Source organism: Nyctereutes procyonoides, unplaced genomic scaffold (genome assembly GCF_905146905.1).
Source record: "Nyctereutes procyonoides isolate TBG_1078 unplaced genomic scaffold, NYPRO_anot_genome, whole genome shotgun sequence".
In the NCBI taxonomy this organism is placed as follows: Eukaryota; Metazoa; Chordata; class Mammalia; order Carnivora; family Canidae; genus Nyctereutes; species Nyctereutes procyonoides.
In genome coordinates, this window is record NW_026575135.1 from 13,680,933 (window position 1) to 13,695,603 (window position 14,671).

At 34.4% G+C, this 14,671-nt stretch overlaps 1 protein-coding gene across 1 annotated transcript; it reads right to left on the minus strand.

Moving 5' to 3' along the window:
- Positions 1–4,470: 4,470 nt before the first annotated feature.
- LOC129494549 (olfactory receptor 13D1-like) lies at positions 4,471–14,427 on the minus strand. Its single transcript, XM_055301480.1, is given in 2 exon segments — positions 4,471–5,423; positions 14,325–14,427. Coding segments are annotated over 2 exon segments (1,056 nt in total).
- Positions 14,428–14,671: the final 244 nt, after the last annotated feature.

Below are 14,671 nucleotides of genomic sequence, written 5' to 3' on the forward strand. Positions count from 1 at the left end.
AATTGCATTTACTGCTGGGATGAAAGGTGAAGGGTCACATTTGAAAACAGATGAATGTCATTCTGCACAATGTCAGTTGATATCTTCCAAACAGTGCCTTTGTAACATTTAATGTGAATCCTTATGCTTTTAATTCTTTTATCCTCATTCGGTGTTTGTTTGCTTTTAATCTGCTATGCTTTTGAAATTTTCTTTTTTTTAATAACTCTCATGCCTTCTATTGAATTGATGAAATTTTCTTTGCTCTGTTTTATTAACAAATTTGGAAGTTCTGTGTCTTATTTCTATTGTTTTTATGGGTTCCCTTAGTTTTTTAATGATGCTTGTTTAACTTAGCACAGCCTCTAATTAATATCTCTGCAATTCTTCTGAATAGTATGACTTTAAAATGTTTATTTTTGACTTTTGATTCTTCACATTATCTTCCATGTTGTTGATGTTTAAAATGTCATTTTTACTTTGTATTTAAGTTCCTCAAATTGTTGCTATTTTTTAAATGAAACTAGTGACAATTCAAATTTACTTTCATATCTATTTCTTTGTTTACTATGATTTTTTTCATTCCACACCTTTCAATTGAATGCAATTTTTTCTTTGTGAGGTGCTACATGTGGTAAAATCTCTCAGTCTTTGTCTAAAAGTATCTTTATTTTGCCTTTTGTCTTGAAAGGTAGTTTAGTTTGGTGTAGAATAATAGGTTTTTAGTTATTTTCCATGAATAATTTGAAGATATTATTCCATTTCTTTGGGCTTTTTTCCCTCATTCATGATATATACACTCCATTAAGAGAAATCTGTTTTTCATTATTTTTAAATAATAATAAATATTCTCAGAAATGGCATCATACTATTCTTGACTAACATCCATGGTTCCCTTTTGGGCACTGACTTTACTCTTATAACTTCCTTAATATAAACATGTATTAGAGTAATCAAATATTGATTTTAGAAACTTATTTGCCTTATTTTAAAATTATTACAGATTTGTTAAATATAGATTTTTTTCTTTTTTAAATTTTTATTTATTTATTATAGGCACAGAGAGAGAGAGAGAGAGAGAGAGAGAGAGAGAGGCAGAGAGAGAAGCAGGCTCCATTCACCAGGAGCCTGATGTGGGATTCGATCCCTGGTCTCCAGGATCGCGCCCTGGGCCAAAGACAGGCGCTAAACCACTGCGCCACCCAGGGATCCCTGTTAAATACAGATTTAAATATACTTTTTATATGTTTTAGAATTTGAGATAAGTGTGCTTACTAATTATAACAAAATCTAGACTGCATGGCATCCTCATAAGAAAAAAATAATGCTTTGAAATGTAAAATGTAAAACTTTGAATCAGAGCCATAAAATTTATATTCAGTAATCCCTTCACCCCTAATACCAGTAGTAGTCTTCATCATATTGACCAAAGTTTCATTTCCTTTTAGAAACAATCTCATGCTTTTTAGCATATACAGTATATTGACTCTTTAGTAAAATGCTACAACTATTTATGTTGTCACAAATCTTTAATTTTTGATATTTATAGTCATTATTCCTGCCACATCTGGTGTGAAAATATCAGTAGCATAAGAAAAAAAGTTCATTTTTTTAGCCAGCTTATAGCTTATTATATTGTTTGAGTTGAACTTCAACCTCTTAATATTAAGGTTTCAGATCAGAAATGGCTCTGGGAAATATGAAAGTTTATGCAACTTGGTTGTTTTAAGAATGTTACAATGTTTAGTAGTGTTACAAGATTTAGAGAGAATTTTTCTTGTGGATGTATAGTAGAGTTCTCAACTGGTGATTCTGCCCCTTTGGGACCTGTCATAGAGTGTGGAGACATTATTGGTTTTCACATATGGGGGGGGGTGTAGGGAGGGCAGGGCTGCCAGCATCTAGTGTGTAGAGGCAAAGGGTATTATTAAACATCCTATAATGCACAGGATAGCTTCCCACAATGGGGAATTATCCAGCCCAAAATATCTATAGTGCCAAGATTGAGAAACTTTGTTATAGAGGAATGCCATTTTCAAAAACCTCTTCATGGACTTAAGGGTATGGAAGAGGGTGAATTAAAGATTAAAGGCTGTAGAACCAAATTCCTTTTGTTAGGGTCTATACAATCTGACATGCATGGTACTAGTAGTCCCTCAGAAATAGCTAAAGACAGAAGAAAGAATCATGCAGACAAAACATCCTGCTAAAGAAATTTGCTGTTTTCCTTTTTTCTCATTATCTTTGGTTCTGATTTTTATAAATTTCTGGTACATTTCTTTTCTTCCCTGTCCTTTCTTTGTATCCATTCCCCAGGAATAACAATTAAAGCTCTGAGTACAGATTGTATAGAAAATTAAGTTTCACAGGAACTATTAAAATTTAACAAATTTTCCCTTTTAAAGTAGTATTGCTTTTTCCTAAACAAAATTTAAGGGAATTTATAAGGACAGCATGTTTGATTTATTCTCTGTCTTTACTGTATCATTCATTCAAGAGCTATGTCCCTGGTAAGTTCTGTGTAAAATTTTCCTGGTATTTTATTATGAAAATTTTCAACCATAAGGGAAGATTGAAAGAATTTTAGAATAAATACTCATTTATCTATCCGCTGACCGCTTACTACCATTAAGATTTTACTAAACTTGCTTATTATATATCTATGATCTATCCTTCTCTATATTCCTCAATCTATCTCATTTTTATGCATTTCAAAGCACTTTGCAGATTTCAATACACTTCTCCCTCAGTATGCATATCATTAATGAGTTTATTGTTAACTAGAATTAAAAGTTTAATTGCAGTCTTTATTTTTATTTAGAATTTGTATAAACGCACAAGTAAAATGTACTGTTTTGACAAATGCATACACCTGTGTAATCTAAATTCTTATCAAAATATAGATCATTAGCATAACCTTAGAAGAGTTCCCTAATGTCTCTTCCAGTCTTCCCTGTCTCATGTCTCCCAAAGTAGCTACCTTTCTCATATTTTAATCCTATTGATTAGTTTTATCTTTATTAGAACTTTAGTATGTACTCTTTATTGTTTAAAGTAAAATCCATCTTTCTCTCCTGGTTTTCAGTTAGTTTGCACTTTCAAATAGACATATATAATTAATGTCTACAACTTAATGAACTAGGAGATAAGTATACACTCATAAACCTTCATCACAGTATGTGCCACAAACCAATCCATCACCTCCAAGTTTCTTCCCACCCTCTTATTTATTATTATTATTTTGCAGTAAGAACACTTAACATAAGATGTACCTGCTTAGAAAAATTTGAAGTATACAATAATTTAAAGTGTTGTTAACTGTTGGTACCATGTTATACAGTATGTGCCTAGAACTTACTCATCTTGTCTAACCAAACCTTTGTACCCTTTGACTAATACCTTGCTGTTTTCCTCTCCTTCCAGCCCCTGGCAATCACCATTCCAGTCTCCCTCTGAGTTTGACTATGCCCTCCATAACTAGAAGGGGATATGAGGCAAGAGGATATAGTAATTAGGATTTACATGGCTATAAGTGGTAAAATCTAACCTATTTGCACAAAATATGAATTTGGTTCCTATAAATAAACTGTGCAGAGGTGAGTTTGATCCTAGTCATTGTTGGTATCAGGAGTTAGAATGGCATCATCAGGCACATTCTCTATCTCAGCTCTACTTTCTTTCTCAGTCTTTCCCACAAATTGACAAGGATGACCAGCAGGAGCTCTACGTTTACATTCTATGTGCTTAGAGATTATTACAGAAAGAATACGTTTTTTTCTGACACTGAAGCAGCACTTTTAGGATTGTATTTGATTAGCCTGATTCAGGTCACTTGCTAAACTATACCAATCACTATGATTAAAGGAATAAACTTAAAAAAAAGTTAATTAATCTTCAGCCGGCCCTGTTTCCATGCTTACCCATATTTTCAGAGGGTTAGGAGAGTCCCACCCTGTACAATATAGATTGAGAGATGGGAACTATTGGTCTGTCAAAAGAAAAATCTATATAATTTTCTGTATATTGTACAGATCTACAAACTATGTAGTGATATTATTAAGTGATATTGCATAACAAAAACAACAGATACCCAACTTCAGACACTGAGAAAAGAGAAAAGAGAGAAGGAAGAAGTGGAAAGCATATATATGGAAGAGAGAGAAGAGGGGAAATGAAAAAAGACAAGGGAGGAGAGAGAGAGACAGAGGAATTGATTTAGAGAGATTGAAGTTGAGAGATTGATTCATCTTGATGAACAGCATCATGACCTTCATGGTAGCAATTAGCAAACCTGTTTAGGGCTGGAAACCCAGCAGATAAGACACTATTTAGAAGATTTACATGAACATTTTATGTTGAAAAGAATGGGAGTCCAATATTTGGCTTTGCAAACATACAAGTTATCATGACAGTAGGTTTTGCAGACTCATCTTTGAATACAAAAGACAAGATCTGTTTCCTCACTTAGGATATCACATGCCTTAAGGCCTTTCATGATTTCAATAAATGTAGGTGTCTGCTCAGGACTTTTTTCACAGCCTCTTTCACCTCCTTATTTCTCAAGCTGTAAATGATGGGGTTCAACATCGGCGTTATCACGCCATAAGACAGCACGACGATCTCATCAGAAGTGTTTGTGTCCTTTGACTTGGGCTTCATGTACATAAAAAGGGCTGAACCATAGAACAAGATAACCACAGTCAGGTGGGCTGAGCAGGTAGAAAAAGCTTTCTTTCTCCCCTCAGCAGAATTAATTCTCAGGATGGAAGAGAGGATAAAAACATAGGAGATGAAAATTAACAGTAGAGGAAGCATCAGAATAACAATACTTGCTACTGTCATAATAATCACATTGATGGTGATATCTGAGCAGATGAGTTTAAGAAGGGCCAGGATCTCACAGGTAATATGATCAATGACATTATTCCCACAGAAAGGCAATATCATTGTCATGACTGTTTGCAGTAGGGAGATCAGATAGCCTATGATCCAGGACCACGCAGCCATGTGTACATAAAGCACCCTGTTCATGATGATGGGATACCTCAGTGGGTTGCAGATGGCCACGTACCGATCATAGGCCATCACAGCCAGGAGGACACACTCAGTGCAGCCTAACCCAAGGGAGACTACCATCTGTAGAGCACAGCCAATGAAGGAGATAGATTTTGTTTCAGACCTAAATAAAATGAGCATTGTAGGAATAAAAGAAGATGTGTAACAAATGTCCAGGAATGAGAGATTCCCAAGGAAGAAGTACATGGGGGTGTGGAGGTGAGAATCCAGTATGCTGATGATGATGAGGAGGCTATTTCCCAGCAGAATTATCACATACATGATGAGGCAGAGCACGAACAGAAAAAGCTGGAGCTCTGGGTATTGGGAAAGTCCCACCAGACAGAATTCAGTCACAGTTGAGTAATTCTCCATCTTCATGTGTTCCATGTTATCATCAGTGTTTAGAAAGGGACATGACTCAGCAAAATTTAAATTTATCATGTAGAGTTTTAGTATACCTTTACTTCCTTTTTTAAAAAATAAATTTATTTTTCATTGGTGTTCATATATCTTTACTTCCAATATTGTATTTGATTCATCCTGAAACACTCCTAAGAATCAAAAAAGGAAGGATATGTTATTGATTTTATTGATGATGGATAGTAGTAAGGCTTTGAGAAATCCAAGACATCTGAGAACTACACAGCAGCGTAGTCAAGGCTATTAATACTCTGAAAGTTCTACTGTAAAGTAGCAGATAAAATTTAGGACAAACTACTTTCGAATGTAGATAGATAAGGATGTTTTTATTAATGGAAAATTTTAAATTAACACTGTTTTCTGATGAAACTGTTCTCTATTTAAAGGATTATGTAGATCTAGGACCATATCATTTAACCTGGATATAACGTTAGTAAAATGTTCATTTTTTCAGAGTCTCAGCTCGAAAAAGCTGGGAAAAAGCAATAATTACTTCTCACATCATTTGAGTCAATGTAGATAATATCTGTTAGGCACTTACAATAGTAAGTGGTTCCAACATGGAATATATATGATATAATTCTATTTACTCTATGTAATATAGTAATATTAACCATATATATACAAAGATGAAGCAAGAATAGCTTTTTCTCTGTTCATAAAAGGTCCCAGATGAAAGAGGTCATTTCTCAGAATCTAGGTCAAAAAAAAGAAAACAGAAACAATAACTTTACCAGAAACACCAAATTAACCTGTCAGGTAGGCCTGTCTGAACTTGTTCAGTTACCTTTGCTTTCACTTTTGCCATTTCTTCTCCTATGATGGTGTCAAGGGAGGTTTTGTTTCCTCATGATCTTCATCAGCAACCCTACAAAAAACATCTTAAACAGGAAAATATAATTTGTGTAAAACGACGTGCTTCCCGTGCAACACAACTTTCAGAGAAGTTCTCCAGCTCCCCTCTAATCACATTACCTCCTGATTCTTCTACTGTACAAATTCTGAAGGTGCCACTGACACCCCAGATGCTTTGAAGAGGCCATGCTATTTTTCAGTCTCCCCTTAATACTGCACTCTTCTTTATGCATTTGTACATGTTGTTTTCGTAAGCTAGAAGGGCCTCTCCTTAGACATCACCTTTTCTAGGAAAATAACCTCACCTCCTGTTGTGTGGATGATGCCCCTTGTATGTAACAGTCACAACACTCTCTACTTAATGTCTCTCATAAAATCCTTCATTTATTCGTCTATACAACTCAAACTCTGCCTTATATGCTATGGTAGGTCCATTATGAGAACTTGTTTTTAACAATGAAAACTGGATGCAGAATGCTTATTTTAAGCTTGCAAGAAACAATGTCTATACTATATAACATGTTTCAATATGAAAAAAATAGGACATTTTACAAAAACACTTTATCAAACTAAAATATCTTGTTATTCCAAATTGTCAAGAATAGAATAAAATTATGATCAATATTAATTATGCATATATAAGAATCATAAAGTACAGCCAAACTGTATACTAAAGTGATATAAAATTTATTTCATAAATTAATAAAAATTCAAATTAATGTTTGAAAATCTATCAGTATAATACACTAAACAAATAGGCAGAAAACAAAATACATGGTCATCTAATAAGATGCCAGAAAGCATTTAATAAAATACTGCACTCATTCTTAGTAAAGTTGTTTAGAAATCTAGATATGGGAGGATACATAATTAATATAACAAAGATCATCTGTATCAAATCATTGGCCACATGATTCAAAATGGTGAAACTCTGGAGTATATTTGTAAAAGTCATCAAAGATTGATATTAGCACTATTATTTTTTTTAACATTTTTTTTCTTCTGAATGATCCACCTGATAGAATATAGTAAGAGAAATAAATGATATTGCATGTCCTTTCATGTTTCAAGTTTGATCAGGATTTGAACAATTGCAGAATATTTTTTTTCTTTTAGGTTGCTGGAAGTCTGGTTTGTGTTGATCCTGGGTCATTCTTTATTCATAAAGAATATGAGATGATATACCTTCATATGTTATACAACAAATAAAAATTGTAATCTTGGAGAAGAGTAAAGGGAAAGGAAAATGTTCATGGTATAATGTTACATTCAATAGGAAGTTTCATAGCAATATAAATGATCACAATTGGTATATATGTGGCTGAAAAAAGCCACAGCAAAATGTTAACTAGTTTTCTCTGGAATGCATTTGGAAGCATTATTAATACTCTTAATTTTCTTCATTTTCCCAAATCTTTCCTTATTCTCCAATATGCAAAACATGAAGAATATATATTTTATGACTATAAAGGCCAGAAGCATTTAAAAAATCTTCAATAATGTACTAGCAAACTGAATCCAAAAATACATTTTAAAAAATCATTCACTACAATCAAGTTATTTATTCTCAGGAAGCAAGAGTGGTTCAATATTCACAAAACAATCAATGTGATACATCACATCAATACAAGAAAGGTAAAAACTATATGATCATTGCAACAGATGTTGAAAAAGCATTTGACAAACTACAATATCTATTCATGATAAAAACCCTCAACAAACTAGGTTTAGAGGGAGCATAGCTCAATAAATGCCACTTATGAAAAACTCACAGCTAGGATCATCCTTAATGGGGAAAACTGAGCTTTTCCCCTTAGGTCAGGAATAAGACAAGAATGCCCACACTCATCACTTTTATTCAATACAGTACTGGAAGTCCTAGCTAAGGCAATTAGCTGATGAAAAATAAAAGGCATCAAAATCAGTAAAGAAGAAGTAAAACTTTCACTTTTTGCAGATGACATGATACCATATACAGAAAACTCTAAAGACTCCATCAAACACTACTAGAAATGATAAAAGAATTCAGTAAAGTTGCAGGATACAAAAATCAATATACAAAAAAATCAATACACAGAAATCTGTTGCATTTCTACACATTAATAATGGAGTACCAGAAAGGAATTAAGAAAACAATCCCATTTACAATTGCACCAAAAATGAAGCACCTAAGAATAAACTTAACCAAAGAAGTGAAAGACCTATACTCTGAAAATTATAAAACACTGATGAAAGAAATGGAAGATGACACAAAGAAATGGGAAGACATTCCATGCTCATGAATTGGAAGAACAAATATTGTTAAAATGTCTACGCTACCCAAAGCAATCTACAAATTTAATGCAATCCCTATCAAAATACCAACAAAATTTTCACAGATCTAGAACAAACAATCCTAAAATTTGTATGGAACCACAAAAGACCCCAAGTAGCCAAAACAACCTTGAAAAAGATAAGGAAAGCTGGAGGCATCACAATTCCAGAGTTCAAGTTATATCACAAAGCTGTAAGCATCATGGCAGTATGGTACTGGCACAAAAATAGATATATCAATCAAGAGAACAGAATTGCAGAAATGCATCCACAATTATATGGCCAATCAGTCTTTGACAAAGCAGTAAAAATATGCAATGGGAGAAGTTCTCCTCAACAAATGGTGTAGGAAAAACTGGACAGCCACATGCAAAAAAATGAAACTGGACCATGTTTTTTTACACCATACATAAAAATAACCTCAAAATAGATTAAAGATCTAAATATGAGATAGGAAACCATAAAAATTTCAGAAGAGAGCACAGGCTGTAATTTCTGTGACATTGGCTGTTAGCAACATTTTTCTAGATATGTCTCCTGAGGCAAAGAAAAAAAATCAAAAATAAATTGTTGGGACTTCATCAAAATTAAAAACTTCTGCACACCAAAGGAAGCAATCTGCAAAACGAAATGACAGTTTACTAAGTGGGAGAAGAGATTTGCAAATGGCATATCAGATAAAGGGTTAATATCCAAAATATATAAAGAACCTATACAACTCAACACTCAAAATCCAAAAAATGAACAGAAGATTCTGAACAGACATTTCTCCAAAGAAGATATATAGATGGCCAACAGACACATGAAAAGGTTCTCAACGTCACTCATTGGTAGGGAAATGCAAATCAAAACCACAGTGAAATATCCAAGTCAGAATGGCTTATATAAAAAACATAAGAAGCAGAAGTGTTGGCAAGGATTGGAGAAAAATGAGTCCTCATGCACTGTTGGTGGGAATGCAAACTGGTGCAGCCACTGTGGAAAACAGTATGAGTTTCCTCAAAAAACTAAAAATAGAGCTATCCTATAATTCAGTAATCATACTACTGGGTATTCCCCCCACTCCCACCATACAAAAACACTAATTCAAAGGGATACATGCACTCCTATGTTTACTGCAGCATTACTTACAAAAGCTAAATTGTGGAAGTAGCCAAAGTGTCCATTGATAGATGAATGGATAAAGAAGATGTGTGTGTGTGTGTGTGTGTGTGTATAATTGAATATTATTGAGTCATAAATGAAATCTTGCCATTTGCAGCAATATGGATAGGGCTGGAGAGTATAATGCTAAGTAAAATAAGTCAGCCACAGAAAGACAAATACCATATGATCTCACTCATATGTGGAACTTAAGAAACAAAACAAAGGAGCAAAGGAAAATAAAAGAGAAAAACCAAGATTATAGAGAACAAACTGATGATTATCAGAACAGAAGTGGGTGGAGGGATGGGTGAAATAGGTGATGGGGATAAAAGAGTACATTTAGGATGAGCACTGGGTAATGTATAGTATTGTTGATTCACTATATTGTATCTCTGAAACTGATAGGATACTATTTTAACTATACTGGAATTAAAAATTTTTAATAAAAAATCAGAAGTATTTAAAAATATTCCTTTTAAGGAAAGAGGGGCAAGGATTTAGAGAATGCTGTCCTCAGTTTCCACTAAAACACAAGAAAGGGTAAGAACAGCTAATAGAGATATTGGAGAGAGATTTTCTGTTGATTTATTACATGGATTGATTTAAGGCCATTTAATGTTTTGATTTCAATCAATCACTCCACAAATTATATACACCCTGAGTGGACACCCTGAAACAGTTCCAATTCTTGGAATAGGATTCTAGAGTTCATCATTCAGGATGATGCAGGTGGTCAGTACAGATAGGATGTACTTCATGGGGCACTCAAGTATATCACACAAAAAGATAAGGCAGAGGAGTGACCAACTTGAGGAGTGGGGGGTATTAGTGATTACTGTTACCTCAGCTTCTTTATTTCTACCAAAAAGAGGTAAAGTTTCAGCTTCTTTCCGAGTTCTTTTTTGTCCTTCTATTGATGCTCCTCTTTGGAGATCACCTATAGAGGGAAAGCAAACTCTGCTTGAAGACTTGGATCATGAAACAGTCACCCTTCTCCCCATGTTTACCAAGAGAAAAGAGTAGAAGTTTGTAAAGCACATGTACTCACCTAGACTTCCTGATTTTAACTCAAGGAACCTCTTGAAACGGGCTGTTTCCCTCAGAAGGAAATCAAATGCACTATCACATCCAATCTACTGCTTCAGCTAGTTTCCCCTCCTGTTTATGAAACAACACCCTCTTCATGATATCAGACATCCCTGGTGCTAGATCTCCAGTGCTTGTCCAAATAAATAGCAACCCCAAAGTTGCTAATAATGAGCAATAGTGCTCTAGTTAGAGCAAGGCTTCTTTTCATTTTCTTATATGGCATTGAGAATTATCATGGATTTTCTCATTCACATTTCTGTTTGGAAACAAAGAACACTTCTTTGTTGCTGGGAGCTTCAATGAGCTGGACCCATTGCTGGGATCAATTCACCCAGCTTATCCTCTTCATGTTCTGGCCATCTCCAGGATTATACTACAGTGCATAGCCCTCTGTTTCTAGAAGCCTGCTATGTCCCGGTCCTTTTATTCCTTTGTCTCCTTAAGTCCTGATAAAGAGATGTACTATATCTTATTGGAAGGCACTTGGCTTGGAGGACCTAAACTTCAGTCTTGGCTCTGTGGTATTGGCTGTATAAACCTGGTGCAAAACATTGTCTCATAGCATGATGTGTCAATTAAAATGGGATAATGGTACCTGTTTTTAGAGTTGTCTTGAGGATTAATGCAATGTATTTGAAAGTCATTGGCATAGATCGAAGGCATAACACATTTTAGTTTAATCTGAATGCCTAGGGCTGGTGTTCTTTCTTTTTCCATGATAAGAGAAAGTGACATCTAAAATGGTGTTCATGCATATCCATGGTATTTTCTTCACCCAATAATTCCTTAATTTTTGCATTGTCTTATTCAGCACCTTTAAAATAAAATAAACTACTAAAAATTCCCAGTTCCTGTCACCTTTTCCTTTCTGGAAATACCTCTTCTCACCTTTGTCCTAAGGTTCCCTGTTAAATCTTCGGCATGGGAGTTTCATTTTCTTTATCCGCAGTAGATATAATCACACACAACTATTAGTAGTGGTGAGGGAGAGGGAAAAATAAAGCTTTCTGCCCAACAGAGCATCATGTTATAATTTGTATGCAATAGTAAATTAATAAGTCACATAAGTATTTTCCTGCCTCTGGGTCCTAAATATTTATTTCCAGAGGCCCCACCAGTGGTTCAGGTAATCAATTTAAATCCTCCCTTGTTTTCTTTTAAGAGATTTTGAAATCCCAGAAGTGATTTAAAGTTGAATATTCAAATAATATAGAAGGTAGTAACTTTTAGGTACATTAGGAATGATGTTTCAAGAACTGATTATACTTATTAAACAGTCATTTTTCTCCTCTGAATGATTACTTCCCTGATTATACAGATAATGCATACTCACTTTAGTAATTTGGAAGTCCAGAAAATCCAAAGGGAGAAATGAAAGTCATTCATAATTATAGAATAAATACTAATATTTTGACATATTATCTATTCATATACTATATTTATATGCATAAGACCATGCTGCATTTCTTGATTTATTTTTAATAATTAATAATATATATATTTCCCCATATTAGGTAGTCTTAATGGAATTCATAATATATTTAACTGATAAACAGGAAAAACATGTAAGGAGTAGAAATGAAACCAGTGTTTTGCTGGAATCTCAGTAATTTTTCACTTTTCTGGCTTTTTGAATGGATGACAAGGTTGGAGGACTGGGGTCAGATTCCTTCACTTTATTCCCTGTGAGGAAAAAGCACTCTCCTGCCATTGCTTCCCAACTGTCCTTGAAACTTCACTTACTTTCTAGCATCTTTCTGGCCCTTGACCCTCTGTGTACTTCCAGGTTTTAGTGTTTTTAATTCCATTTACACTTCTATTCTTCCAGCATTCCAGAATTATGTAGGCCTTAGTTAGAACACATTTCTGTTCATATTTTAAGATTCAGATATATGCCAGGACCTTTGCTAAAGTTTGATGCCAAGTAGATTCACTCCGTGTTGTGAGGGGGCACATTAAAAAATGAAAAACACTCTACCTCTTTGATGGAGGGAGTAGCAAAGTTCCAAAGCTTGTTGGAGTAGAACTCTCTGCAACTATTTTTGAATTTGCCATAAGTATTGGTGCTTTGTTTTAGCAGGCAAGTAATTTGGTAGGACTCAAATTTCAAACTTATCGGCTCTGAGGATAGACAGCCACTGAAATCTTTGCTCAGTTATTTTAAGCTTAGTTAGCTCTGCTTATTGGTAGTTTAGGGATCAGCCAGTATTTGGGCAGAGCTTATACAGAAACCTGGGTCTCTCATTCATTAGCTGTCTCTTTTCTGTGTGTGTGTGTGTGTGTTGTGTGTTTTTTTTTTTTTTTTTGCTTCTAAGTTTTTAACTGCTGTGAGCTTCCCAAACTCTGTCCTCTGTCAAGTCAATGAGATTTCATTTTCCATCTGAATTTTAGTTACCCATAGTGATGGTGACTTTGTCCGTCCCTTATCTTAAAACCACTAAAAGGGAAACTTGCCTAGTGCTGTTCCTTCTTAGAAATGTTGACTGTTTCCATTCATTGTGTGGATGCTGTTGGCCACTTCAGGAAGGTATCTTTGTTTTGTTTTTATTTTTTAAATCTTTAAAAATTTTTTACTTCGATTCCAGTTAGATGGTATACGATGTAATATTAATTTCAAGTGTACAATTTAGTGATTGAGCGCTTACATCAACACTTGGTGCTCCTCACAAGTGTCCCTTATCACCATCACGTATTTCACCCATCTCTTCATTCACCACCCCTCTGGTAACCATCAGTTTGTTCTCTATTGCTAAGAGTGTTCCTCTCTCTTTTTTCCCCCATGATCATTTGTTTTGTTTCTTAAATTTCACATATGAGTGAAATCTCATGATATTTGTCTTTCTCTGACTGATTTTGCTTAGCATACTCTCTAGCTCCATCCGTGTCATTGCAAATGGCAAGATTTCATTATTTTTTTTAGTGGCTGAGTAATATTCCATGGTGTGTGTGTGTGTGTGTGTGTGTGTGTGTGTGAACATCCTCATTGTTGTAGTAAGAACATTTAAAATAAGACATAACCTTTCTTGACAAACTTCTAATTGTACAATCCATATTGTTAGCTATAGGACAGGGTTGTAACCACAGATCTCTAGAACTTACTCATTTTGAAATTCTGAAGCTTTATACCTGTGGAATAACCACTCGCATTTACTCCTCCCCTCAACCTCTGGCAAGCACCATTCTACTCTCTGCTTCTGTGAGTTTGACTATTTTAGATTCATCATGGAATCAGAGAGTATTTGTCCTTTATGACTGGTTTATTTCACTTAGCATAAGGTCCTCAAAATTTATCCACGTTGTGGCATGTGGCAAGATTTCCCTCATGTTAAAGGCTGATTAATGTTCCATTGTGTGTATATACCACATTTTCCTTAACCATTCATCCATCGACATTTAGGTTGTTCTGTCATCTTGCTATTGTGAATAAAGCTCCAATGAACATGGGGGATCAAATATCTCTTTGAGATCCTGGCTTCAGGAAGTTGTAAAAAAGTTTTTTACCTAGAGTTTATGGTTGATCCAAATGCTGTCATTATTAGAACATTCTATTTCATAGAATACGTGCATTCTATTTCACATTCTATGTATTATTTCCACATCTGTTATAAGTGAAATAAAACAAAAAGTTATACTTTCTTGTACCATCTTAATCTGGTTTTGAAATAAAAATTAAAAGGATGGTGTAGGTTTCACTCTGGTTTTTGCTAAATAATTTGAATGAGGACTATGTGTAGCTTGAAGGTTTGGTAAACTCATATGTAAAACTTTCCCCCAGAACTACTAAATTTCACTTAGAGGTGAGTGAAAATAA